Source organism: Copadichromis virginalis, linkage group LG16 (genome assembly GCF_057382275.1).
Source record: "Copadichromis virginalis isolate Kocher_CV1m ecotype Utaka linkage group LG16, C_Virginalis_male_GT1.1, whole genome shotgun sequence".
NCBI lineage: Eukaryota > Metazoa > Chordata > Actinopteri > Cichliformes > Cichlidae > Copadichromis > Copadichromis virginalis.
The window spans coordinates 18,597,171-18,624,177 of NC_140633.1; the positions used below are offsets into that span (position 1 = coordinate 18,597,171).

The 27,007-nt window shown below is 40.2% G+C and overlaps 1 protein-coding gene across 1 annotated transcript; it reads left to right on the forward strand.

Moving 5' to 3' along the window:
- Positions 1 to 1,334: 1,334 nt before the first annotated feature.
- Positions 1,335 to 26,653, forward strand: impg2a (interphotoreceptor matrix proteoglycan 2a). The gene is made up of 22 exons (XM_085435724.1): positions 1,335 to 1,413; positions 1,514 to 1,744; positions 2,850 to 3,016; positions 3,105 to 3,130; positions 3,244 to 3,276; positions 4,789 to 4,835; positions 5,158 to 5,222; positions 5,310 to 5,465; positions 6,498 to 6,556; positions 6,685 to 6,705; positions 9,258 to 9,469; positions 11,143 to 11,186; positions 12,997 to 13,168; positions 13,340 to 14,280; positions 14,375 to 14,662; positions 14,769 to 14,988; positions 15,758 to 15,968; positions 17,376 to 17,564; positions 19,501 to 19,702; positions 20,187 to 20,266; positions 20,854 to 20,917; positions 24,130 to 26,653. Exons 1-21 carry the CDS (start codon positions 1,335 to 1,337, stop codon positions 20,894 to 20,896), a joined length of 3,486 nt encoding a protein of 1,161 aa, XP_085291850.1. The 3' UTR covers positions 20,897 to 20,917; positions 24,130 to 26,653.
- The last annotated feature ends 354 nt before the right edge of the window (positions 26,654 to 27,007 follow it).

The following is a 27,007-nucleotide window of genomic DNA, read 5'->3' on the forward strand; positions in this document are numbered from 1 at the left end:
CTGGTGAGTTGGTACACACGCTATGTTATTGTCAGTAGTGGATTCTTGTTACCCCACAGCCATTAAAGGGTGATGGGATATTGTTGTCACCCAACAAGGCAACGTAAGAGTTTTCAAACTGAAAACTCTGAAAATCTTCAGAGAGGTTTTCTGAAGGTGTTAAGAAAGACGTCACCTAGGAATTGTGATATGAAATTCTGGAAACTCCAACATTCTGTTCTGTTTGAGTTAAACTATCTGCTGCACATATTTTCTCAATCCAGTATGATCTTAGTTTGTGACTAAGAATTTCATGTTTTTTCTTTTTTCAAATTATTCTGAGATTTACCTGCGTCCCAGAAAGTATCACTAAATGTCCTTAGCAATGTGAGTTTTTTAAAGATTGTTTATTATTCATTTTTTGTTTGCTTGTTTGTTTTGATGATACCTCAGATTTTAAAATGTAAAAAAAACAAACCCCAAAGCATTTTGGTATATGAAGCTAAAATTTCACATTTTAGGCAAATCTAAGATTATATGAGAGATTACATGACCCACGTTTTAAATATCACAATAATTAACAATATACTTACTTTTGCTTAAGGATCATATTATTTTAATTTCAACCTCCAAATGTGTGTTCAAACACTCTTTGTAAATGCTACAAAAAGTTGGTCTACTCAAAGGCAAGAAGAAGCAGATTTCCAGTTTGAAAACTGTTTAAACCCCATCGAAATAGCAAGTGGCTAAATGTCATCTCTTGAGCTCATGAGTCTGAGTGCACATTTAACTGGGTGACTGCCAGTTAAAGGGACTCTTTTTTTTTTTTTCCCCAAAATGACCTTAATGGCCAACTCAATCCTTGACCTACCTCACATTCCTCTACATACATAGAGTACATGTGGCTGCTCTTTGGCCTTTATGTAGCCATTGTTACCTCCTCTCTGACCACGTTTCCTCCACACTAAGTACCCTCCCCTCCCAGTGTTGCTCCAGTAACTTCTTGGTGAGCTCTCCTAAAAGACTTACTGTAAACAGGATTAGAGAGCATTAAAAAATCCTCCTGTCTCTCAAGTGCCATCTGCCTATCTACCTGAGCCAGGAGCTGTCCTCTCAGCACCATGGGAAACACCTCTCCCCGGGCACAGAGGAAAGCGCGAGCCCACAGTGTGACTGTGTCAGCAGATGATTTGTGATTGGGCTTCTCTTATTCTTTGGGGTCTTCTTTGGAGAATTCTGAAATATGCAAACTCGTACTCAGTTTGTCCTACTGCTGTTGCGTGACTTGAGACGAAACACGTATCTCCTTGATCCTTTCCCAAGGCCACGGATCTAAGCACAATCACGGATTTAACATGAGCATCCTCTCGTGGAAATGTGTTTTCTACCCTGCTGTGTTTGGTTTAATGGTCATATTTCTGGACCTAAAGACAGGTACGTGGCATTAGTTGACTTAAAAATCAAGCGTTCACTACTTACCTAAATGCACACACAAACTCTATATTTTAAACTTTGTTGTTGTTGTGCACCCCAGATGCAATGATGGAAGGTTCCTCTATGGGATACCTTGATCTGCCTTATACTCAGGAGCCTGTGGTGTTTCCACGCATCACTCACATATCTGAGGTGAAGCCATCGCGTGAGAGCCACGCGGTTATCTCTCGACAGAAAAGGAACATCCTTTTTCCAAGTGGAGTCAAACTGTGCGCGCAAGAGACCGCCGAGCAAGTCATTGCAAACCATCTGAGCTACTTTCATCTCAGAGGTAAGACCCAGTGTGAATCGGTGTTAAAAATGAATATTGTAAATGGAGTTTCATTGTCACTGTCACACCAAGGTGTGAAGATGGCACCAAAAAGAACAAACAAACTGATTTTGAGAGATTGCCCCCTCTGTATCTTCCCCTTTGCGTGTCTACAGTGTGAAAAGATTTAATTCTCCAGTGGACGAGAGAGTTAACCTTTGCTGTGTTTACGCAATAAGATCCATCAGACTCAATTAGACTTCATTAGATTTGTATCAAAACAGATTGCTCCACTTATTGGGCTCATTTACTGAAATAACATTACACCACACACACTGGTAGCATCTACACAACATCAGGTCTCCATTAAAAGAAGCCGTTGTTACCTACACTGCATCTTACCAGCCCTGCCGACGAGTTCTGGTGTGCTTTTAAAGGATTATTGCACAATTTAGCACTGCATTATATATTTTTATATTATCTACCAATAACCCACAATGCAATTTGACAGCCAAGTTGCATATTAGTAGGTAATGCTGCTTTAAAGTACTTCGCTTGGAATAGTTCATGAAATTAGCAATTCACGCAGACAAAAAATACAAATATTACACAAACAACAAAAAAAAAAAAAAAGATTTTTTCTAAAAAGCCAAAAGTTACAGTAAAAACAGACATTTAGCTCTTTCTTATATGTGTGCATGGGCAGGTTTGTTATGCAAGTTAGATATGGATTTAGAAGTGATCACTGCAGCCTTGTGGACACTGTTAATTAGAGAAGAAGATTGGAGCATATGTCTGTGCACTGATTTTGGATCAGCGCCCAGTAGGCTGACTCATGAGAGTTATATCACGACATCAACGTGGAAATGGATAGATTTATGATTTAGCTTGGGCCCCCAGAAACTCTAACTAATGATATCAAGATTGTAAATGAGTCAAACTCATAAAATATGATCTTATTTCTCAGCTAATGAACGTGTGTCGTGGTTTCCTTGTCAAACAAGCATACATTTAAGTTAGGGTTCAAGTTTCACCCCAATAAAAATAACTTGGAAAACATTACTATGAAAGAAAGTTCTCCAGATAAATTTTTTAAGAGGGTGCTGTCTTTCTCTGGTCTAACCAGTGTGCCAGGAGACCATATGGGAGGCATTTAAGATCTTCTGGGACCGCCTCCCAGAGCAAGAAGAGTACCAAAGCTGGATGAGTCGATGTCAGGAGGGCATAGTCTCTGCACGGGATATTGGCAGCTACTTTAGTACGTCAGAGGAGCATCAGACTCTGGCTAAAAAGGTAACTAAATAACAATAAAATGATATGCGATTAGTACAAAACATGATTTTCTCTGGAGCTGGCTCATGAAACTGTTTTCCACTTCCAGAGAATGTCGCTGCCCAGTTTGAAGAGGTAAAAGAAACTCTCTGCTTTGTTTTCCCCAAAGTGACCTTTTAATGATGCGTTCATGATCTCATTATTAAGTCTGTGTTTTGTAAATGTGTCACTTTTACCACTATCTGTAGTGAGCCCACCAGGTCCTGGCAACATATGTGCAGGTAAGGTTGTCAAAGCTCTTCAACCTTACCTGTTCATATTCCCACTCATCACTTATCAAACATGATTTTTCACATTTATTTGTTTTGGCTTCTTTTTTTTTTTTTCATTTATGTGTCATAGATTTAGGTATGTGTCTTTATGCTCACTGTCTGTTTGAGTTCTCTCTTTAAATGATAATATTAACAGGGGTCCAAGCAAAGAAGCTGTTGAGATACAACCGTACCTGTTATAATTCTCATCGTTTTTTATTATTCATGTCATGTGGAAACATGAAGTTTGACTCAGACTCTGAAACTCCAGTTTGTCTTTGCAGTGTTCTGTAAAATGGCTTGGCCTGAGGTCAGCTGTCTTCCATCATTTTATTTTTTCTTACTCCAGCTACATCTTTGCTGTCTGATGTTTAAAAAATATGAGATTTTTATTAAAAAAACCCATTTTGTTTCACCATGTTCATAAAAACATTTTTTTTGACGCTTTAAACAGAAACCACTAAACCAGCCGTCCTAAAACTGACTCAGGATTATCTTGGGAATTAAAAAAAAAAAAAAATCGTTGACGTATCTGCTGAAGGCTTTGAGAAATCAACCTGAAATTACTGAACGTGGAACATGTTTACCTTTTCTTGGTTAGTGAGTTTGAGTTGGTACAAAATTTGGTTTTGAAAGTTAGGACCTCGTAATACATGCATCTCCCCTAGTCCTCAATCAAATGTTAGCAACATGCACATGATTTGGATATCACATGTTTCCCATCGTGCCCAGAAATGCCAAACAATGTGTCTGCAGTAACATTCACAGTTGTATAAACAGCATCGATTTCACCAAATGTTTGAAGGTATTTGGTAAACACATGAATCACATGTTTTTTCCCCCCAGAATAATATAATTATTATCTTTTACAGCTCATTTGAACAGCACACTTAAAAAAATATTTTTTTACCCCCCAATAAACACAAAGTCAAATTCATGTGAAATATATAAAATCAAAGGTTTATTTATTCAGATGCTCTAAATTTATGCAAATCCAGTACATTTCATTTGACAAGATTCCATAAATTTAACATTTTACTCTGTACTTCTGTAACAAAATTGCATACAAAATATACAAGTAATTAAATTAGTTGAAAGGAAGTTAAGAAATAATTTATTTATTTATTTTTTTAGTGTAGTGATTATATATCGATATGGTTGAGTCCTGTTAGCCAATGGTGCAACAGTTTATCTAATTTAAATAAACAATTACAAATAGCTTGACTGCTTCTGACTTGCTTGGATCTCAGTCTTTGCCTCTTTTTTAAAATCTTTTTTAACAAACTAAATTAATAGACAAAAATCTAACCTTCAATAATTTTCAGACACTGGGAAACTGGATTTGCTTCCATTAACTTCTTATTCCGACCCTACATGCAGTGTGCATAAGCCATTAATAGTTGTGCTTATTGCCTTTTTATTATATCATAATTGTGTAACGTTGTATCGGCGTCGCTAACATGATCCTCCTGTGTTTCACAGCACTCCAACACCAGACATACCAGAATCCGTTGAAGCTCCTGAGCTAGGTCAGTGTTTTACCTGATTATACTGGCATCTGTAGCAAAAATCCCCCTTTTATTTAACCACCCTGATATAGATTTGCTGTTTTTGTGTCTGGCCCGTGTCTAGTGTGCAGTTTTGTATTTTGGAGTGTGCATCCTTAAGTGCTCGGTATGTGAACTTGGCTTTAGGTCAGCTGACCCTTAGATTTAGCAAGAAGTCAGGGTAAGGACAGTCTAATCCATATAACTATCACTAATCATGGCACTTGCCAAACGTTTAAGCTGACATCCACCTCAAATAAACCGACAATCCCTTTTTCTTTTGCATATGAACTTAACCACCTAGAAGACACAGCTGAAAACAAGGAGGAGGATTCCCCTGCCATTTCACCAGGAGTAGAGGAGAGTCCTGTGAGTGTAAACACAGATTGCTTGCAGACTGGGATTGATCATTTGCCCTTAATTAAAGTGCGTCTTTATCTCTTTCTCACTACTCAGCTTTACAATGATATAACCGTACAACCGCCTACTCCTGCTCCGCTGGAGCAGGTTGTGGAGCTAAGCATCCTCTTGTCAGGAGAAATGTACAACGAGAGCCTTGCTGATCCGGCCAGCCTCCAGTACCAAACACTCAGCAGACAGCTCGCTGAAAAGGTTTGCCTCTAGCTCTGGCTCCTCATGTCTGTTTCCCTTTATATCTCCCATCTGAGCCTTGGCGCTGGCCTGGACTCTCTATATCTACTGGTTTATGGTCTGTGATTGAAGCACTGTTAGTTTTAATAACTCGCACTTTAGCAGTAGTTAAACTCAAACTGTTAGGCAAGGGCTCAAAACACACTGACTTTATGATACACAGTTGGTTAGGGTGAAATAATAATGTGCTGAAAATCCAGCTTCATGACTCATGTCTTGGGAATACATAAACTTCCGCACATGCACGCCGCTGCACAGGTATCCAGTGGTTTTACAGGTACTTGGAAGATTCAGTAAACATGCCTACAGGCCTTTTCCCTGGCAGCGGATGCACAAAACCTTGCAAATGAAAACATTAAACAGACAATTTGGTGCATTTTTTTGTGCACACACGTGTATGTGTTTTGCATTTGATGAATGCTTTCAGTATTTTTTTTTCTTTTGATTTCTGAGCTGCTTTTATTCTCTGCGGGGATTTCCTGGACAGCTAACATCTGCACACACCTTGACATACTGTAGTCTATAGCAAGAAACGTCATGCATACAAGCAAGTTTGCGTGCCTTGAAGAGATAAGGAAGAAAAGTGGAGTGGAGGGTAAGATAGGGACTGATGGTAAATGAGTGTAAAGAAAGAGGAAGTGGAGGAGAAGTCAGCAGACGAAAGACCCTGGAGACCTGTACGCATACTTCTTCATCTCTGGAAGATTTAATAAACTGGGTCAGTGAGTCTGCAGGACGACACGACTATATCTATTTCTTTTTTCATGTTAGTGTGGTGAAGCAAGGCCTTGAAAACCACTACAAGCTGTTTTCTATGAGCAGTTTGTCTTTTAAGGAAAATAATCCGGGGACGACATTTCGAGTACTTTGAAGTCCTTTTGGAACAATAAATGAGATTTATTTTGGCAAGCAAGTTCATTGTAAACCACTCGAAATAAGAAACAAATTAACTGCGGTTTCCACTCTGATGCCTGGTCAACTTTGTCTTTGCAGATAGAAGACGCTCTGGAGGGGCTTCCTGGATTTAAAAGTGTGTCTGTAACTGACTTCAGGTCAGCTTCTCTCCAATGATTATGGCTGTCAGAACAAATGGCCTTTTAAAGCCGCCTCTTTTTGTAATACTTGTATCGTGATTTGAGCTCTCGGCAGAAGTTTAACAGATCTCGCTTGTTTCACACAGGCCGCAAGATGACGCAGAGGGGTGAGTCATCAGTAGTTGCTCTGGTACTTCGACCTTGAATAGCTCTCCCCATCCTGTGTTGTGTTTAAGCCCACAGATCCCTATCAACCTAGATAGAGCTGTGTATGTGTGTGACCCCAGCTTCATCTCACACTGTGTTTACCTGTGAGCGTGGGCACGTGTTAAGCTGTGTCACTAGTTGCCTGTGTTAATGGACTTAACGCAGTCACTCACCTGTTAAGTGGGATCAGGGTGGATCGAACCAAGTGAGCAGGTGCTCCTGTATAGAGACGATAATCTGAGCTTTACCTGGAAGGATGGAAATGAGTGGAGTTATCGGCAAAAATAACCTGTTTGTGTGGTGAAATGGAGAAAAATAAGGGAATTACAAAAGGCAAGTGAATGGACAACAAACAGAATGCAGGGTCAAACAATCTGCTTGTACATTCCCTCATGGGGATTTAGATGAGAGGTCTCATGCTTATGTGGGACTGGTACAAAAGCTTCAGCCAGCACCATGTTAGTTTAGCTTAACAAAAATTGGAAACAGAGGGAAATGGCTATTTGGAAAGCTAAACTGAACTGGTTTGTTTGAGCTGAACAAAAGCAGAAGGGGATAAATGACAGTTTAAGAATTTAGTTTGCAATATGCTGTGCTGGATCGTTGACTGGAACGAGGAACTTCGAGGAATCGTTAAATCCAGCAGCGCCTAGAAGCTTTGATATAACTTTTCATAAAATGCAACTTTGTTAGACATTTTTATTGTGTGTGCAGAATAAACACATTGGCTATTATGCACTGATTATTGAGCTTTAGGTGTGCTGGTATTTTATCGTTGGACATATAAACCCAATTCCACAACATTTATGATGCTGTGTAAAGGGTTGGGACACAAAAATCCATAAATCCATATTTAAGTCATGGCAGAACACAGGAGACATATCAAATACTTAAAGTGAGGCTATTTCATGACAAATATTAAATAATTTTGAATTTGATGGAATAATACCACCAAAAGATAAAAAGACTGGCAGTGCACAAGGGACAAGGCCAAAAATCTGTATTGGAAGCTCCTGGTCTTCAGGCCCTTAAATGCCACTGCATGAAAATAGCCCATTTCTTTCATGGAAATTAATGCAAGAGCTCGGGAACGTTTCCAGAACATTTCCTCAGCACCATCCACAAATGCAGGTTAAAGCTCTGCCATCCACAAAAGAAGCCATACGTGGACATGATCTCAGTTCACAGGCATTTTAAAGATTGTTTACACAGCGGTGAATTTGTGTTTATGAAATCCGCAAATCATTGCATTCTGTTTTTAATTTACATTTTACGCAGCGCCAAAACATTTTTTGCAAAGGGGTTGTATAAAAACAGTCTTCCCTGCTGTTTACAGCTAAGCTACGCTAACTGGTCAGGGCTTCATATTTAACAGTAAGATTTGAGAGTAATGTGTTTCTCACAACCTCTGGAAAACAAGAGAAAACAACACATGTCGTCTGTTTGAAGTATTCATTTATTATTCAATGTATGAATCTGTGTAGAAAATTGTAAATACAAAAGGCCTGATAAATGTTGTAGGGTACAAAGTTTGTTGTTGAGGTGCAATGAAATCAACGTTTATATACCTTGTATGTTTGCTCACATTCAATACCTGAATAAACATAGTTATAATAGTTAGAAGCAGTCAGTTTTTTTGGTAACTGTACTCTGAATATTATTTATTCATGAAATTATGGCTATACATTAAATAGGTGAGTAAGAAATGAATTTATTGCTGTAATCAACCTTGCATGCAACTTCTAACTCCAACTTACAAGGCACAGCAGGAGCAGAGCGCTGCCTGACTGCCCTTTTGTGAACTGGATCTCCTTCTAAATGGGGCTGACTTTGGGTCAGCACATGCTCAGCTGTCTGCCAGTAACCCAACAAACTGGGTCAGCATGGACATGGAGGGCTCCCAGTAGTCAAATGAAGCCTGATAGATGGCTTTTTCCAGGCTCTGGAATCTCTTGTGAGGTTTCCATGTTTATTATGATGATATTGATCATTCTGCTGACTCGGCTCCTTTAGCGCTATACAGTCACACTCCTGCGTTCCAAGCAAGAATAAATCACACGATTCATCAGTCATATGTTAGCGTTCTACAATTTTTAAAAAAAGGTTTATCATTAAATCAAGCTAATGCCTGAACAATTTTCTTCCTCTTTCCCTCTAATAACTTTAGTGTAATTGTGTGCAAAGGATAAATGTAAACTATTGAATGGGATAATAATATACTGGTCATGAAAATGCATGAGAAACCCTCTCTGCTTATTTTAAATTAAATATTTAAACTCGCTGCTGTAGTGGAGCGGTAATGGGAGCTTTAAAGGAGAGAGATTAGAGGTGGGGATTATCAATAACGTAATATATTTATAGTGAAGAATTCAATCATAATTAGCATAACATAAGTACAATATGAGAGTGCAGTTGCCCAAAATATAGGAAAATTATATTAAAATTGTCCCTAGGCCTAACCTGGATCACTATATGAACTTGATATAATATAACAACAGCATACTTGTGTCAGCAGGTTTGGTGGTTTGGTGGTGGACTATGCCGTCACAGTGGTGGTGAATGGAGCAGGAGTGACCGCTGAACAACTGAACTACCTGACCCTACAGTCGAACCAAGTGGAGAACTCCTATCGGGAGTTCAAGGAGCACCCCACTGTGGTCCTCACCATCAGTGAGGACAACAAAATTTTCATTGAAGACCTAGATGACAAAAAGCTGGAGAGTGGTAAGATGATGTGCATTACTGCCAGTCTTCTTAAAGATATTCCCTAAACTGATACGCTCATATTTCCACTATACTGCAGAGATTTATTTTGCCAGCATGGCAGTGGAGTCACTGGGAATGCACTGGAAAAGGTGGTGCGTGCATCGCAGGGCAAACCTACATGTGTCATGTCAAATAGAGACGCTGTTGACATTGCACTGATATTAAAACACACCGTTCGTCACTTGAGAAAACATTCCAGGCTTTTAATAGTCTCATCTGTTTTTTATTTGACTCTCTTTCTGTCAAATGGACAGAGACAAGTTTCAGTCCCACAACTGGGCCATTTTTAATGGACAAATAACAGTCATCAGTTATAGGAACTGTGTATTTATTCAGTGTGTCAGTTAAATCCTCGTCATTAAATGGTCAGCAAAGGAGAACTCAGCAGAAAGGATGTTTGAAATCTGAGCTTTAGATTTTTAGGCTTTACTGTAATCCTTTCTTTTTTTGGGCATACATATTTTGGATTTCACAGTGAACTCTTAAAAATTGACTTCACCTACTTAGCATTGCTCTCCTTTAAAGATGGTCAGACTGGAAGCAGGCATATTCAAAGCAAAGATATGGTTTATTTTATTCCCTATGTTTTTTTGAAGTGTCGATATGTGATAATAACATTGCCCACAGTGCACCATGATGCTGAAAATACAATAAGAGAATACAAACATACAGTCATTGTTAATCAGTGCGTTTGCAATAATGTCATTGCTGTTTTGTTCTCCACATGGACTGTTTACCTGCTTTCCTCTAAAGTTTATCATAGATATTGATCAATAGCATTCACACTACTTTACGTATCCCCCCAAATCCTGTCCCTTGCCTACAGATTCTACATATTTATGCAGATGTCTGAGTTTTAAGAGACTGAAGCGGGGATTATTTTAACCTTGTGAGTCTGTGAATGTGTTATCCATGCAAGATATGCTCCTGGAGACACCTTCTGTGGCAAGAACTATCTCAAAGACTGTTTGAGTACTTTTGCAATTTTTTATGTTGTCTGTAGACTTTGCCAAGATGTGACAACAGCGCAAAACTGGGTCACAAACTCACCCAATCACAGACACCTTTACACAATGATTTTTTTTTTTAAAATATGCCACCTAAAAACTCAGGCAGTCAATATCCTACCTACCTTTTACTTTGGTCATTTAATTATACGTTAACATATAATTAAAGAAATCTCCTGTGAGATTTCTTCAGCCTTGTGTTTTTAAAGACTGCAGGTCATTAGTTTACTGCAAAGGCAAGCACTTTTAAAGATGGATGCCCTCTCATTTCCATATTAGTTATAGGCTGTGACATCTAAAATGATGGCTAAACATTCTCATATGGCTGACACATGTGGCTTGGGGACTTAAAGACACAGCTTTGGCTTTGTTTTTTTTGCCTTGGTGGTGATGCAATAATAGCCTTGGACCACAGTGGCTGATATTTATTCCAGATTTTAGCACTGATTTGTAGATATTTACCCCTGGAGGTGACGCCGTCAAAAAGCAGGCAGTCTGTGCTGAAACACTAACAGTTAACAGAATTTTGAATATGCCGGCAGGCAGAAATATTTAGGCTATTTGGCATGTTTGTGTGTTGTATGTCAGTTTTTGTTAATGTTTGTTTCTTCTGTGGTTCCACAGTGTCTGAGATTCCTCACTCTATCAACACTGAAGACGGAGCCATGGTGAGTAACAAGTTACCTCCACAGCTATCATGAAAACAATCTCTCTCCAGGCGATCCAGCTGCTTGGAATTTGTTATCCAGACTACACCAGCGCAGGTAGGGGATGAGCTCACTAGCAAGGATGAAGTGAAGCTTTGAGGATTAGTTTGGTTCTTGCTGTAATAATCCACTGCTATTCTGGGCAGAGACTGCAGTGCACCACAGCGCCATGAGTCAACAGAGACTGCACTTGAGAATTTATCTAGACAAGCAATACCATCTAAAGTATGTCTCTGTTCGTGCTCTCTTGTGTTTGAGTGTGCTTTTAATGATAATCACAGTTCGGTTTGCTTTGGTCACATTTTCAGCATAGCCTGATAATTTGACACATGGTATGAGGTTGGAGAGTTTCTACCCTGATTTGAAGTTGGAACGGTTTAAATAAAGATTTCATTTGGTTGTTATGAGAAATATGAATCTTATGATAAGCCATCAAACTAAATAGATACAATAGCAAAAGTAGTATAGTAGAAATTCTTTAACTATAAAAAGGAATTAGGGAATTAGCTTAATGCACTACAAAAACACAAGGTCCATGAGCAAAACTAAGACTTGGACCACTAAGACTTAATGTGAAAGCACAGGAACAAGAACATATAATTATATATCTATATGAAATATAGATTGATACAGTTATTGAAATAAAAACTCTGCAGTTATTCAGAAAGACTTGGGTGGTTTAGCAGCAGTTAATAGAAAGAGTACACACACACACACGCACTCAAAAACTCACAAAAACTGTATGCAATTCTCTAAAAAAATATATTAATGATAGCTGTATGTGTGACTATGTCTGTGCACATTTTCATTGAGATATGCCAACCTATAAGGAGGTGATAGGACACATAGATGTACAGACATATACATACATATATATATATATATATATATATATATATATATATATATATATATATATATATATACACGGTACAATCATTATTGTAAGGTAGCTCAAGTTTCAGCTGTGCAGTCTTCAATCATCACACACTTCACCAAAGTAACGTGATTTAACCAGGCACCAACATTTCCTCTTGGTTAACAAGTATATGCAACACAAAGACACATTCATTAGAATACATATTGAAAGCTCCAACTATCCACTTTCTTCCTGTTACTCAATTCAGAGTTGCAAGAGGGCTTGAGCTTGTCTTACCTGTCACAGCACAGGCTGTCAATCTGTTGCAGGGCTAACACAGAATGACAGACGGCCACTTACTTTTGCGTTCACACCTAAGGTTGGTTTACAATCACCATGTAACCTAAGCCAGAGTACCTGGAGAGAACCCACACAGACACAGAGAAAACCCACATAGAAAAGCCCCAGAATGGATTCAAACCCAGGACTTTCTTGATGTGAGGCAACAGTGTTAAACACCGCAACACCATCAACTAACTCTCAACTAACTTTGTTCAGTCTTTAATTACACACACAGTGTTTACCTCAACACTAGATGTGGTTCTAATAAAAGATGATTAAGCAGTATTTCACAACAAAGCTTGGTTAACATACCAGCAGTGTCCTTAAAGTTGGCATTAAGCAATCACTTCATTCTCTGCCATGGCTCACACATAATCCTCCTGATGTGTCTGGCTTTGCATTAAGTCAGGCATTTACTATAATTAACTTTCATGATATATCTAGGTGTCTTCCTGTTGAAAGGGAGTTTTTCCTTCCCACTGTCACCAAAGTAAAAAGGGTGTTTGGGGATAAGATTAAAAATCTCTGCCTCTGGTGACTGGCCAATCAGAGCTCCTGTTTGTGATGCAGATCAGTGCTGTTGATAAGCCGCCAGAGGTCCTGACGCTGGAAGAGGACATCAAAAGTGAATCTTCAGAAACCAACACAGTGGCAACAATAGAAAATAATGTTATTGTTCTAGAGGAGAGTGAAGTTGCATCTCCTGCTCTTGATCTGACCTTCCGTATACCTGAAGCTGCCGGTAAGTGTTATTTGGGCAATTTTACATATGATGCTTTATTTTTCCACATAGCATTCCAGCTATACAAGACTACCTTTTTCATTAGTTCTTATATCATAATATCATAAGATATCATATGTCAGATATCTTCTATAATAGAGAGTGAGTTTCTTCTTATCTTTGTTTTTTCAGGGATTGAGAAGGAGGGTTTGTTGCTGGAGGATACTGTGCAGATTTTCTCTGTAGAACCTCCTCCACCTGAAGACCTTCCAGCTGAACTGCCAGGAAGCGTCACACTGCCTGAACCCCCAGTAGAAATTGAAGCCTCTGGTTCAGTCCCAGATGTTTTGGAGGGGCTAATTGAACCATCTACAATCACTCCAGAAGAGGAGGAAATGTCCCTTGGGGAAACTGCTTCAGAGGAAGAGGTGAAAACAGAAGAAATCACCATAAATGCAGATGTTACATCTGGAGCTGAGGAAGAGACATTTGGACCTACAGCTGTACCTATGGAAGAGGAGAATCCAGATGATGTTGTTGAGATTATAGAGGAACTTGAAATCTTTACTGTCATAACTGAAACCAAGGAAGAAAAGGGTTTACCTCCCCAAATACCAATTCCAGATGCTGTAGATATAACTAGTGAAGCATCACAGCCAGAGCCAACGAAGATGAGTCTTCTTCCTGTTGGCGATAACTCCATTGAGGGGACATCAGAAGAGTCTAACCCTGCAGATATTCCACCTGATAATGAGGAGGCTAACACCCTAAGACCAGAAAATTCAGCCATTAATGTGCTGTCGGCCAGCCCCGAGGAACCTGTATTTGAAGAGAATGGCTTGGAAGAATCAGTAGAAAATCAGGATCACGAAAGAAATGAAGAGGCTCTGTCTGAAGCTCCAGTTGTAGTAGAAGAGCCTCCAGAAACTCCAGAGATCTCTAGAGAAGATCTTACAGATGATGAAATCTTACTGGTTAACAAAGATGTTCCTGAACCACCAGTGACAGATTCTCTGGGCCCTGCCCAACCAACTGCTCTGTCTCCAGAGAGGGAGTCACCCTTTACCCGTATCTCTTATGTAAACCCTGATTTTGATGATGAGCCTGACACAGACATGCCTTTACTGGTGGAGGTAAAGCAATAGAATCAAACAAGATTTGTTTTGAACAAAAAATGTATGCTGTCTGCATCTGATAATCAAATCATTTTACTTTCTTATCGCCTAGATCCAGACTACTGATGATGGCTTGGACGATACCACCACTGGAGACCATGGTTATAATGTGGTTCAGTATGGTTATGGTTTGATTAACCACACAGAGGAGGGCAGCACCGGATTCCCAATAGGTGTGGGCCACGGCACAGACCAGGCTAGTATTGCCATGCCTGTAAACCCTGGACGAGCACTAATGGTTTTCTTTAGTCTGAGGGTGACCAACATGATCTTCTCAGAGGATCTCTTTAACAAGAGTTCCCCAGAGTACAAAGCTCTGGAGCAACGCTTCCTCGAGCTGGTAAATGCCTGCGTCTTGCAGTATTTGTTATTTTCATTATTCACAATCCTGTGTAAAATCCTTTTGCTTGTAACATCAAACTGCACATTTTTCAACTGTTCCCTAGCTTGTGCCCTACCTACAATCCAACCTCAGTCACTTTGAGAACCTGGAGATCTTGAACTTCCGAAATGGGAGCATTGTAGTCAACAGCCGGATGAAATTCGGGAAGCCTGTGGCTCGTGGCGTCACAACAACTGTCTACTTAATCTTGGAGGACTTTTGTAACACAGCCTACCAGACCATGAACCTGGCCATTGACAAGTATTCACTGGATGTTGAATCAGGTATGCTCTCACTGACAACCAGTGCTGTCATAAGGACAGCACTTCTTCTTGAGATCCCTGTCAAAGGTCTCCTAAAGAAATCACTATTTCTGTTCTTGTTGCCAAGAACCACTGTTCTATGAGAAAGTCTCACCTGTCACCAGCTATCTTTAGCTACTTCCTTGCATGTATTTGGGGATCTAAATTAGCCTTTTTAAATGCTTTCATGCTAGCATTGTATAACAAACTCATGAAAAGAAGGCAATTGGCTTATTTCCATAAATTTTAAACACTTACTTCATTGTCACCTTAGAATATTGCTTTGCAAAGTATTCTAAGGTATTCTAAGGCAAAGTATAGCACAGTGCGCAAAAGCCTACAAAACCTTGCCAACCCCTTTTTCCCCTTGCTGAGTTTGCTTCTGCTGAAGCTTTCTTCCTGTTTAAAATTAGCTCTCCGTAAATAAAACTGAATTGAATTGAACTGAATTGAATTATTGTGACTTGTGGCAGAGCTGAGCGTCACAAACAGATAAGCTGGAATGAGATAATCAGGCTTCCTTGGACTGCAGCCATGTTGACACATATCATTATCTACTGTTCACTCTGACCAACCGGTTAGTGTGAGTAGAATGACATATCCCGGTATAGTAACTAACTCCAGGGTTCAGCTGGATTACATAAGCCAACTAGTACGTGTCCGTTTGTTGTTAGCTATTTCAATTTGTAGTTCATTTGTAGTCTGAGTTCTCTTGACCATGCACATTTGAGAAGGTTATTTTATTTTACAGGTGACCAGGCTGATCCCTGTAAGTTCCAGGCGTGTAACGAGTACGCTGAGTGTAAAGTGAACAAGTGGTCTGGGGAGGCAGAGTGCGTCTGCAATGCTGGGTATTTCAGCGTGGATGGCTTGCCCTGTCAGAGCATCTGTGAGCTGCAGACTGACTTTTGTCTCAATGACGGCAAATGCGACGTCATCCCTGGCCAGGGAGCCATCTGCAGGTGGGTGACAGGCGGGGATTAGGGGAAGTGATCTGAGATTGTGTGCTGGATAGTGTGTCTGAGTTTGCAGATTTGTGAGGCTAGTACTCCATCACATAAACAGATTTTCAAGTGCTAGCTGGGTCTCCCCATAAATCTAGCTGGCCTTGCAAATTATAAATAAGTAAATAAAATGAAGATTATGTTTTATAGCTTTGTTGGGTACAAAATATAATTAGACCAGCCCAGATTTATTTTCTGACCTTACCCTCTCCCATACTCCGCTTCAGCTTCTCTTTTGTTTATTCCATCTGCTCATCTGACGACTTTGTGACTCAGAGCCTTTCGTTGCCCTGCCCCATGACTTTGGTGTGCACTTCCACCATAAATTCTCTTTCTATTATTAAATCATGGGTCAAAACCCATCTGTTCAGAAATGCATACCATTCATTGTAACATAGTCTTAGTCAATTGTTACTTTGATCACTGTTGTGTATATGTCTTTAATTTGCTGTACTAATGTAATTTGTCCTTGAGGGTTTTTAAAGGTGCCTAAAAATAAAATGTATTAGATTTTAGCAAATCTGCAAAGGCTCAAAACTTTGCCAGTTAATATTCAGTTATCTACACCAGAAGACATTTATTTTTGTTGCCCTGTACATACTTGAAAACAGTAACGCTAAGATGTGATTAACATGGTGATTAATTTTCTCTGCTCCAGGATAAAAGATTTCAGTTTAATGTGATATAGTCCAAACCCTTTCTTAAATTTTATACTACCTTAGATGCTTTTACATATTTTCCAAGACATTCCTGATGATCACAGGCTTTGTTTTGTGTGACTAAAGATCTGTGCATATGCATCTATATCCAAACATGCAAATTTGTATGTGGTGTGTAAGTTGTGCACAAGATGACGTGCCAAGAACAATCCAACATCAGTGACAGAAATATGTCCGGTGGCTATGTTCACGATTTTGTATGTGGTGTGCTCAACTTGAGTGATTATGAACAAACAAGGACGGGCCTTTGTTCCAAGATGAGTGCTTAACATTTGTTTCACACCCACTACCACATCGTAAAACACACAGGCAGCTCCAGATGCTGTTGGATCGTTGTTTACCTCACACCGTCCAACAAAAGTGTTGTGGTGCTCCAAACGAGTGGTGTGAATTGTTGATTCTTTATTCCAAAAGTATTAATGATTTAATGACTTGTTGTCGTCAGTGATGACTTTTTAAAGATTTTTGTTATTCAGTGAAAGAAAGAGACGTTACAACATGACGCATGACGTGTATGTATGAATCATGATGTGGGATGCAGCATTTTCATCTTCTGCTGTTTCCAATGCTTCTCGTCTTTTTCGTTTTTTGAACACTGGAAAAAAATGTTATCGCGGTTTTGAAAAATTTCCAACGTCATCCCCAGGTGTCGCGTCGGGGAGAACTGGTGGTACAGAGGAGAACATTGCGAGGAGTACGTGTCCGAGCCGCTGGTTGTTGGCATAGCGATTGCCTCTGTAGCTGGCTTCCTCTTGGTGGCCTCTGGAGTCATCTTCTTCCTGGCCAGGACTTTACGGGATCAGTATGACAAGGATGAGTCAGAGGACCCCATACGGTAAGGAGTGCACGTCAAATGCTGTTAGTACCCAAAGAGTCATTTCAACACCACAGAGCACATGGGGATGGTTTAATAATGAAAGAATTTGGATTTCTGTTGCAGTTAAGAGTTTACAGGATATTTGTAATGTTGTTTGACTTTAGTAATTATGACTGTGCTTTTAATCTCGCTGCCTCTCTGTAAAGCTGTTGGATTTAGATTTCTACAGTGGGCAAACCATTCAGAAGGCTCAAGGGCATCTTCACGACTGAGAAACCAGCTTTTCAGTGCACTCCACACCTGAGTATCAATATAATGCATATTTCACAGAACTTCAGTTTTTCATTTACAGATTCATCCACTGAAGCCACATTTAACAGTTTAAATAGTTTCAGTTAAGATTTGGAGCTGTATTTAATGCGTATGGTGCATGCTACAGTGGAAAATGTTAACGCCTGGTCTATCGTATTTGATACCTGAGTTTTGTGTGATACCAATTAAAAATCATATATGCAAATCATTATTTATTTATTCAAAAAAATTGCCAGAAATTTTTTTTCTGACAATTATTTCATGGTTCAGTCTTTAAATGGATATTAAATTTGATTAAAATAGGAAAATTAACACTAAATCCTTTTGTCAGTCAGTCTTAAATGGAAAGAAACCATACTTTATGGTTTGATAGTGAAGAGAAATACTTAAATTTAGTCTGTTTGATGACCAACCCTCTTCCATGCAATCAGCGTGGTTATTTTCTTGAGGGGACAGACTAAGTTGAGAAATCCCAGGCCAGTCGCCACAGTCAAAGTTTCCACTGTACCATCTCTTTATCCTTCTAAACTTACAGCGGTACAGCCATCGTCTCCTGCTGCCTGGATGTTTGGAGTGTCCTGCTTTGCTCCTTTCCTGAATTCCTCTGACACACACACACACACACACACACACACACACACACACACACACACACACACACACACACACACACACACACAAAGATCTGTCTGGCATGGATCCCGGACCTGTCTGTGGAGAATGACTGTGCTGACCTCAGCCAATTAACTGATCAGATATGGTGCTGATCTATTGCTGAAAAGCCTTAAACACATAACACATTAGGCTTTCTACTAGTCTGGAATCTGACTTTCTGGCACAAGCAGGCTGGCTTATCTAAGCCTAATAAAGGCTATTCCACAATAACATCTTATTTACTGAGACCCACAGTGTTACGGAGGATGTAAATCATTGTGTAGCTGATGAATAAAAATGTGTGTGTGTGTGTGTGTGTGTGTGTGTGTTAATAATGCGTGGCCTCAAGATAACTAGTCTGTTGTTTACTGGCCACACTATGTGAACTCTATAATGCTATTATTACGCATGAAGCATGGATAAATTAGTTTTAATTCCATTATATTTTGATTTTGAGAGGCTTTATTGTTGAATTCATTTTACCCTATCACATGTCAAGGCAGTCGCTTGAATTTGGCACACACTGGATCCTATACAGAGCAATCAGAACACCCTCATTAGAGAGTGTGTGCTAGTTCAGCGAGCGAGGAGTAGACAAGGTTCATTTCTCCTTTGTAAAACTGCAGCATATTGCATGCAATATTTTCATATCTGGTCCACATCTGTTTTTGTCATTATTTAAAGCTTCTGCTAAACAACATTTGTCAAATTCATCCATGCCTTACATGTTATAATAGCCCTATGGAGCTTGGCTGCTATAGTGAGTCAACAACAGACTGCATTTCTCATAGCCACTCATCAATAAGTGCTACAACTTCTTATTCCCATGTACTACTTTCTAATGGGCACAAGTTATTGATGAAACGTACAATAACATTTTTCATGGCCGCGGAGCTCTTTTCCTGACTTCTTCCTCCTGGATGTGTGACTCTGTTTCCCACCCTTTCTCTACCATGCGACTGACTTCACTGTTTGTGTCATTTTGCAGGCGAGCAGAGAGTCTCCCATCTTTAGAGAGGGCGACCAAGTACAACCCCATGTATGAGAGTGAAGCGACCACAGGCTACAGTCACTACTACCGCCGCTACCCTGAAGCTCCCGTGTACAGCAGTGCCAGCGCTGAGGCCTCCACTGACTTCAGCAGCGAGGAGATACGACACATCTATGAGAACAACGAACTGACTAGGGAGGTTCGTGAGAGAACTACAGTCCAGTGGTTGAATTAGAAGAGAGGGTTGTCTTTTCTTTACCTCATTATTTCTTTTAACTCTTGGATTAGTAAGCAGAAGTAATTCCCAAGTCACCCTGTCTACTCTGTACACATAAAACACCAGGCTTAAGTTTATACAACACTCAGAAGACTGTTTGGCTCGAATTTTGTGAGAAAATTGCTGTTGCTGTTTGGGCCAAAAAACAAAAAAAGAGTGCAGTGCAGCTGGGAATTTTGAGGAAGTTACACACCAAGAGCAATACATATTAATTACACGTTTTACCTGTCTATGATGAAAAATAATTAATATCAGGTTTTTATTGCCATCTGCCTTTTGTTGACTTAAAATTCTTTGTGGCTTTTTTCTGATGTCATGTTTTCACTAAGCTGCAGCCTGTTGAGTTTACTGTTTATCTGCCTGTGATGTAATGTTCCTTCTGGACATATATCCTGTTTTTCTGTAGGAAATCCAAGACAGGATACGCATCATTGAGCTCTACGCTAAGGACCGGCAGTTTGCAGACTTTGTACGGCAGCACCAAGCGTAAGCGGCTCACTTGTTATCCTCTTTTTGGACTATGATCAGATAAAGAAACGGGCCAAACAAACCAGGCTGTGAGGAGAAGGGGAAGCGAGTTTGAGATACAGGAGGCCAACAGGACACATTTATCATTCCTAAATTGTCACCAGCCAGACCTGGAACTGATACAGTGAGGTTGAAACCATTACAAGATGCAGACATGTATTCCACTGCCAGCTTGCCTGGTGATAGCAGTTTCCCCGTGGTACTGATTGTTTTTAAGCCGTATCTGGTAATAGATCACCTCCAAACCAAGCTGAGTGAAATTGTAGTTCCATGTTGAATGTAATAAAGTAACTTATCAACCTCAGAAGTATCTAATGATATTATCTAATGTTACAGCATGGTGGCTCAGTGATTAGCACTGTTTTCTCACAGCAAAGGAGTCCTGGATTTGAACCCAAGCTGGGCACTTCTGTGTGGAGTGTGTGTGCTCTCTCCCATGTAATCCTGCCCATCCAAGCCCAAGACTTTCCCAAAAATAAGAGTTTCACTTCTTGCATAAATAAAGGTTAATATATGCTTTTTCTATGCCTCTGCATGTACTACAGTGTCCTGGATACCCAGAGAGAGAGCTCCTCTACACAGATATGAAGCCGTCCTGTGAACAGTGAGGTATTTTGCCTTAATCTGAACGCTTGTTCTTTTTTAGATTAGATTAGATAGAACTTTATTAATCCCTCGGGTGGGTTCCTCTGGGAAATTCGATTTCCAAAAAAGCACAGCACCGACAGAAGTTACAGAGTTACAGAATATTATATATATAAATACACACACACACACACACACACACACACACACACACACACACACACACACACACACACACACACACACACACATATATATAAATACAGAGACAATATAAATAAAATATACGAAGGGGATAAATAGAATAAATAGGAATAAAAAATAAAAATACAAGTGAATTGCACATTTCAAGTATTGAGGTCTATTGCACCGTTGACTATTTACAAAAGTATTGCACAAAAGGTAATTGCACAGTGAGGTGAAGAGGCACTACAGCTTAGTTGTTCCCCCCTCCTTTGTCCTCCTGTTTCCCCTCCCTCTCCCCTCCAGAGAGGAGTTAAACAGTTTGATGGCGTGTGGGACAAAGGAGTTTTTAAGTCTGTTAGTTCTTGTCTTTGGGAGAAGCAACCTGTCACTGAACAGACTCTTCTGGTTGTTAATGGCTGTGTGCAGAGGATGCCTGGCATTGTCCATAATGTCCATCAGTTTCTTTAATGTCCTTTTCTCTGCCACTGTCACCAGAGTGTCCAGCTTCATGCCGACCACAGAGCTAGCCCTCCTGATCAGTTTCTCCAGCCTGGATGAGTCCCTCTTTGCTGTGCTGCTCCCCCAGCACACCACAGCATAGAAAAGTACTCCAGCAACCACCGACTGGTAAAACATCCTCAGGAGCTTCCTGCAGATGTTAAAAGACCTCAGCCTCCTGAGGAAGTACAGTCGGCTTTGGGCTTTTTTATACAGGTGCTCTGTGTTGCATGACCAGTCCAGTTTATTGTCCACCCACAGCCCGAGGTACTTGTACTTGTTGACCACCTCCACCTCCTCCCCCTCTATCTGAACCGGCAGTGGACCTTCTCTGGACCTCCCGAAGTCCACAACCAGTTCCTTAGTCTTTGAGGTGTTGAGTTGCAGGTGGTTTGTGTGACTCCATGCGACAAAGTTCCTCACCAGACTTCTGTACTCCTCTTCCTGATCATCCCAGATACACCCCATGATGGCTGTGTCGTCTGCAAACTTCTGAATATGGCATAATTCAGAGTTGTAGCAGAAGTCAGAGGTGTACAGGGTGAAGAGAAGAGGGGACAGCACAGTTCCCTGTGGTGCTCCTGTGCTGCTGACCACAGTGTCAGACGTGATGTCCTTCAGCCTGACGTACTGTGGTCTGTCGGTGAGGTAGTCGGAGATCCAAGCCACCAGGCAGGGGTCCACCTCCATCCTGTTCAGTTTTTCCTGAAGCATACAGGGCCGGATGGTATTAAAGGCACTGGAAAAGTCCAGAAACAGGATCCTGACCGTGCCTTTTCCCCCATCCAGGTGTGAGTGGGCTCTGTGTAGGAGGTACAGGATGGCATCCTCCACTCCGACACCCACCTTGTATGCAAACTGTAGTGGGTCCTGGGCATGTTGTACCTGTGGTCGGAGGAGGTTGAGGAAGAGCCGCTCTAGAGTCTTCATAAGATGTGACGTCAGTGCCACCGGTCGGAAGTCATTCAGCTCATTGGGCCGGTTCTTTTTGGGGACCGGGACGATGCAGGATGTCTTCCATAGGGCGGGCACTCTCCCCAGTCGCAGACTGAGGTTGAAGACTCGTTGTAGCGGCTCCCCAAGTTCAGCAGCACACGCCTTTAGCATCCTAGGACACACCTTGTCTGGGCCTGCTGCCTTTCTGGGGCGAAGCTTCCTCAGTTGTCTCCTGACCTGATCCACTGTGACACTGGGAGATGTTTGGGAGGAGGGGAGATGTCTTGCTGCTGAGAGAGGGATTGGAGGAGGGGGGTGTCATGGTGTCAGGAAGGGGGGGAAGCGAGGGAGGTAGGAGAGTGGGGATTGGACTCTGTAGTGAAGGTGAGGGTGAGGGTGGGGGGGTTGTGGGCTGGTCAAACCTGTTGAAGAAGTTGTTGAGTTCGTTTGCCTTCTCCACAGTCCCCCCACTGTGCTTTTCTTGGTGTTGTGGCCTGTGATGGTTTTCACACCATTCCAGACCTCCCTCATATTGTTCCTCTCCAACTTCTGCTCCACTTTCCTCCTGTAGGTGTCCTTTGCTTCCCTCAGGCAGCGTTTCACCTCCCGCTGTGCTGCTTTCATCTCCTCCTTCACTTTGCTCCTGAAAGCAAACAATACTCCTTTTAACAATACTCCTTGATATAGTTCTTAAGAATGGTGATCAAGTAAGAAAAGAAATGTAATTTCTCATACATTTAAGAACAGCACCAGTTAATTCTTAACTTATTGTAATTTATCTTTTTCAGTAAAGAAAATTTAGATAACGAGAATTCAGGAAGCTGATTATTATCTATTTTGTACATAAGAGCAGGAAAACAAAAGATAAAAAAGATAAAGGGCAAGTAAATGACAAGGGGGGTTTAATACTCCAAACGAATTGATTGATTACCAGAGCAGATTGCCTAGGTTGGTGTAAACCGCACCGTAGATGGGAAGAAACTGAGCGTGCAGTAGATAAAGTACAGTAGATAATGATAAATGACGTCATACTTTTCCATTTTGCTTTTCCATTTTCAATGACCCATGGGTTACTGGCTCTCTGCAGATGTGGAAGAAATTAAAATCACTCAGGATTTAAATGATTTTCAACAACTTGTTCAGCATTTTTTAATGTATGCTTTTTATATTCTTTTTAAATTAGTGCAGACTAAAACAAAATGTAAAACATCGGACTGTTTTCTTTGTTTTTATGAGTGGTTGAGTACAGCACTATTACTAGTATAGGAGCAGTTAAGTGGCTGCTGGATTCAGCTTCATATGGTGAAATAAGATCGATATCAGTCTTTTCATCTGTCCCCAAAAACCAAATTTACATATTTCCAACAATTCCAAACTATTAAAGCCTGGCTCACCAGTGCACTCACAGCATATTGCACATGAATCACAGAGAAATAAGACATTTCCTAAAACTTAATGTTAAATTCATTTTGCTGAATCAAGAGCATGTGCTCAATCATTAGAGATAATACATTCAAAGGCAAAATATAGTAACTATATAGTTTTGAGTGTGTACCATACTGTATATTTTGTTTTGTTTGTAACTTTCATACTGACACTCCTCTCACCCTTCACAGAAACGCACCTGTGTTTCTCAACGTCAAGCTCCCCGTCAAGACTGTCATCTTTTCTTTGCCACAATTCTCAGAGCCTGGATTGCACTGCTTAAACTGGACTGTCTCACAGCATACGTCTCTCCACAAAAAGTCTGCGTCCGTCTCTGCCTGTGCGAGGGCAGAGGTGCTGATGCTTCTTCCTCCGCCCTCAGTGCCTTCTCTTGACAGGGTGAGCTTGTTGTGACATCAGGGGATGCGTCTGCTGCTTATTCATCGGACATTTCCCTGCAAGGAAAAGTAGACCGCATCCTGTTACTTGAAATTTTGACAGATGAACTGCATCAAGTAGTATTTTTATTTAGTATGGGCTCTTTTCATCATGCCTACCTGTCCATTCTTAAAAGGGAAGAACATAAATACATGTGAATATGTATGTATTGTATGTATATAGCTAAACTGATGTCTGGTAGGGAAGATTTTTCTCTTTACAGTAGGGATTCTCAGAGAGATACTGAGAAAGCAACTTTTTTAGTAAATGGTGCTATTTTAATATTAAATGCTCTTTGAAATGTAGGTCTGCAATGATTCGCTTTTACAATTTAAAAGCAACACCAATAAACCAATTATGTATATTTGGATATTATCCTACATTAAAAGGATAGTTCAGCATTTTCAGATGTACGCTTCTCAGTTTCTGACAGAGTCTGTCAGGTTGGCTTTAACATATTAACTCAAGACGAGCGTGTTTTTATGTAGATTTTTTTTAGTTTTATTTGGGAAATTTACTTGTCAAAGTGAAACCAGAAAGCTGGCAGTGGAATTCTGATCAGTCATTCCTGAAAAAAAGCTAAAAGGCCACAACTACAACTATGTGTAAAGAGAACAGTATTAATCTTTGAATTCATTTGTCTTCAGTCCAATTGCGACAGGTGAAATAGCTGAAAAATAGCCACACAGTCTGCCTTCACAAGCATTTGTGAAAGAATGGGTCTTTGTAATGAGTTCTCTGATTTTGAGGATATGATGCCACCGTACAACAAATCACTTCATAAAATTTCTTCCCACTACAATCAACTGAAATTTGTGTAACAAAAACTCCAAACCTCCTCTGTTGTTAACATCAGCACCGTAACTGTGCGCCAAGAGCTTCATGTCATAGGTCTCATTGGCTGAGCAGGTCGTCCAGATGTAATGTGTAGGTGGGCAAGTGCTTTTCTACATATAGTGTTATATAAATATTGAAGATTTGTTACATCTTTATAGCCGTCTGTACAAAAATATGCTTCACTATGTGCGTCAAAGAACAAAAACATAAAAAGAGGGTTTTCGCCACTTGAAAAACTTTATATGTGGATTTGCCTTTAGCGGTGCTCCAGACAGAGCCAGGCAATAAAGTTTCTGCTTATATTCAGTTTTTGTACGTTTGGATGTGCAGATATCAAGAGGTATTCATCTTCCTCTAAACATACTCCAGGAACAATGTATGTGACAAGATCAAACTATTCCTTTAAGGTGGCCAAAAGCAGCGAACTTGTTAAGTGTTAGACTGTTTCTGTTTCTCTTCATAAATGACAAACTTTGGTGTTTGTTTATAGTGTATGACAAAGCAGACAAGAGTGAAAAAAATGCTGGTGAGGGAAGAAAGGCAGAGAGCATGAACCTTCTACAGCTCAGAAATAAGTGAAAACACGTTTCAGTGGAAAAATGCTCCAAGGCAAGCGGCCCAGGGATTTGACCAAATGATGTGCTTTCAGATGTAAAATGCAATGCAAACTGGAAGAACAGGAAAAACTAGGATGAGCGAACTGATAAACAACATATGCTCTTTGGAAAGATGACCTCAAGCTATGTCTTCTGCTGAGAGAAGCTGTACGGTTACCAGCGATTTTTAAAAAAAGTGATCTGTCCTTTGTCTGCTTATCTGGCCACGATACTCTTCTTTAATCTGAAACCTTCTGACAGACTAAACCCAGTGCTTTCTTTGGCATTCCCATCCATTCCTCCCTGGATTTGTTGGACTTGACCCTTTTGGTCCTTTTAGAGGACCCTAATAGCTACAACCCAGTTAGTTTTTATCGTCATCCAGTTTATCCGCTGATTCTGTTATAGGAGGCCACAATATTATAATGTTGGATATAAATAATGTCCTAGCTTCTTGTTTACATAGCACATATCCCATCCTTTGGTCTTCTGTTAGAGCTCTACACAAGTGAGAAAAACAACACTGGTGGAACGGACTCTTATGATATTGTCATGCCTTTTGCAACTTATTTTCAATTTGTATATGTATGCTTTTTTTTGTCTGCATACAGTTTTTACCACCACCATTTATAACATCCGCTACCTGGACAAACAAGCCAATCATCACATACAGTGTCCTGCCATTAAAATAGCAGTTGTCCTGTAGGATGTAAATTGTGTGTGTTTGCAGTGTTTCAACATTTTCTTTTTATACTGATGACACCATGTTAACAGTGTTATCATGCTGTGCAGCTGTGTAAAGGACTAATAAGGTGTAACAAGTACAAAAATAAAATATTTTATTATAAAATGAAGAATCCACTCCTGTGTGAAGAATCACGAAGCACATTTACGTTAAAATTTTACTTTCCATTTACCACCATGGTACTGGACATTATTTACACACTGTCTGCAAATTACGATGTCATGTTGGCAACTGCTAAGCATAAACCTAGCAGCAAATATTACATTTCAGTCAGCAGGAATCTTGTTAAAAGAACATTGCTATTTATATTCATCAGCCACGTTGTTAGGTACACCTATTCAACTGCTGCAGTTAATGAAAATGTGTATCAGCCAGTCACATGGCAGCAATTCAGTACATTTAGCTAAGCAGAGATGGCCAAGATGACCTGCTGAATTTCAAATCAAACATCAG

Bases quoted from the DNA above. Each gene is read 5' to 3' on its own strand.
- impg2a (XM_085435724.1), top strand. From the start codon at position 1,335: ATGAGCATCCTCTCGTGGAAATGTGTTTTCTACCCTGCTGTGTTTGGT. The intron at 1,414-1,513 runs GTACGTGGCATT...TGTGCACCCCAG, and splicing joins ATTTCTGGACCTAAAGACAG to ATGCAATGATGGAAGGTTCC. The intron at 17,565-19,500 runs GTAAGGAGTGCA...GTCATTTTGCAG, and splicing joins GAGTCAGAGGACCCCATACG to GCGAGCAGAGAGTCTCCCAT.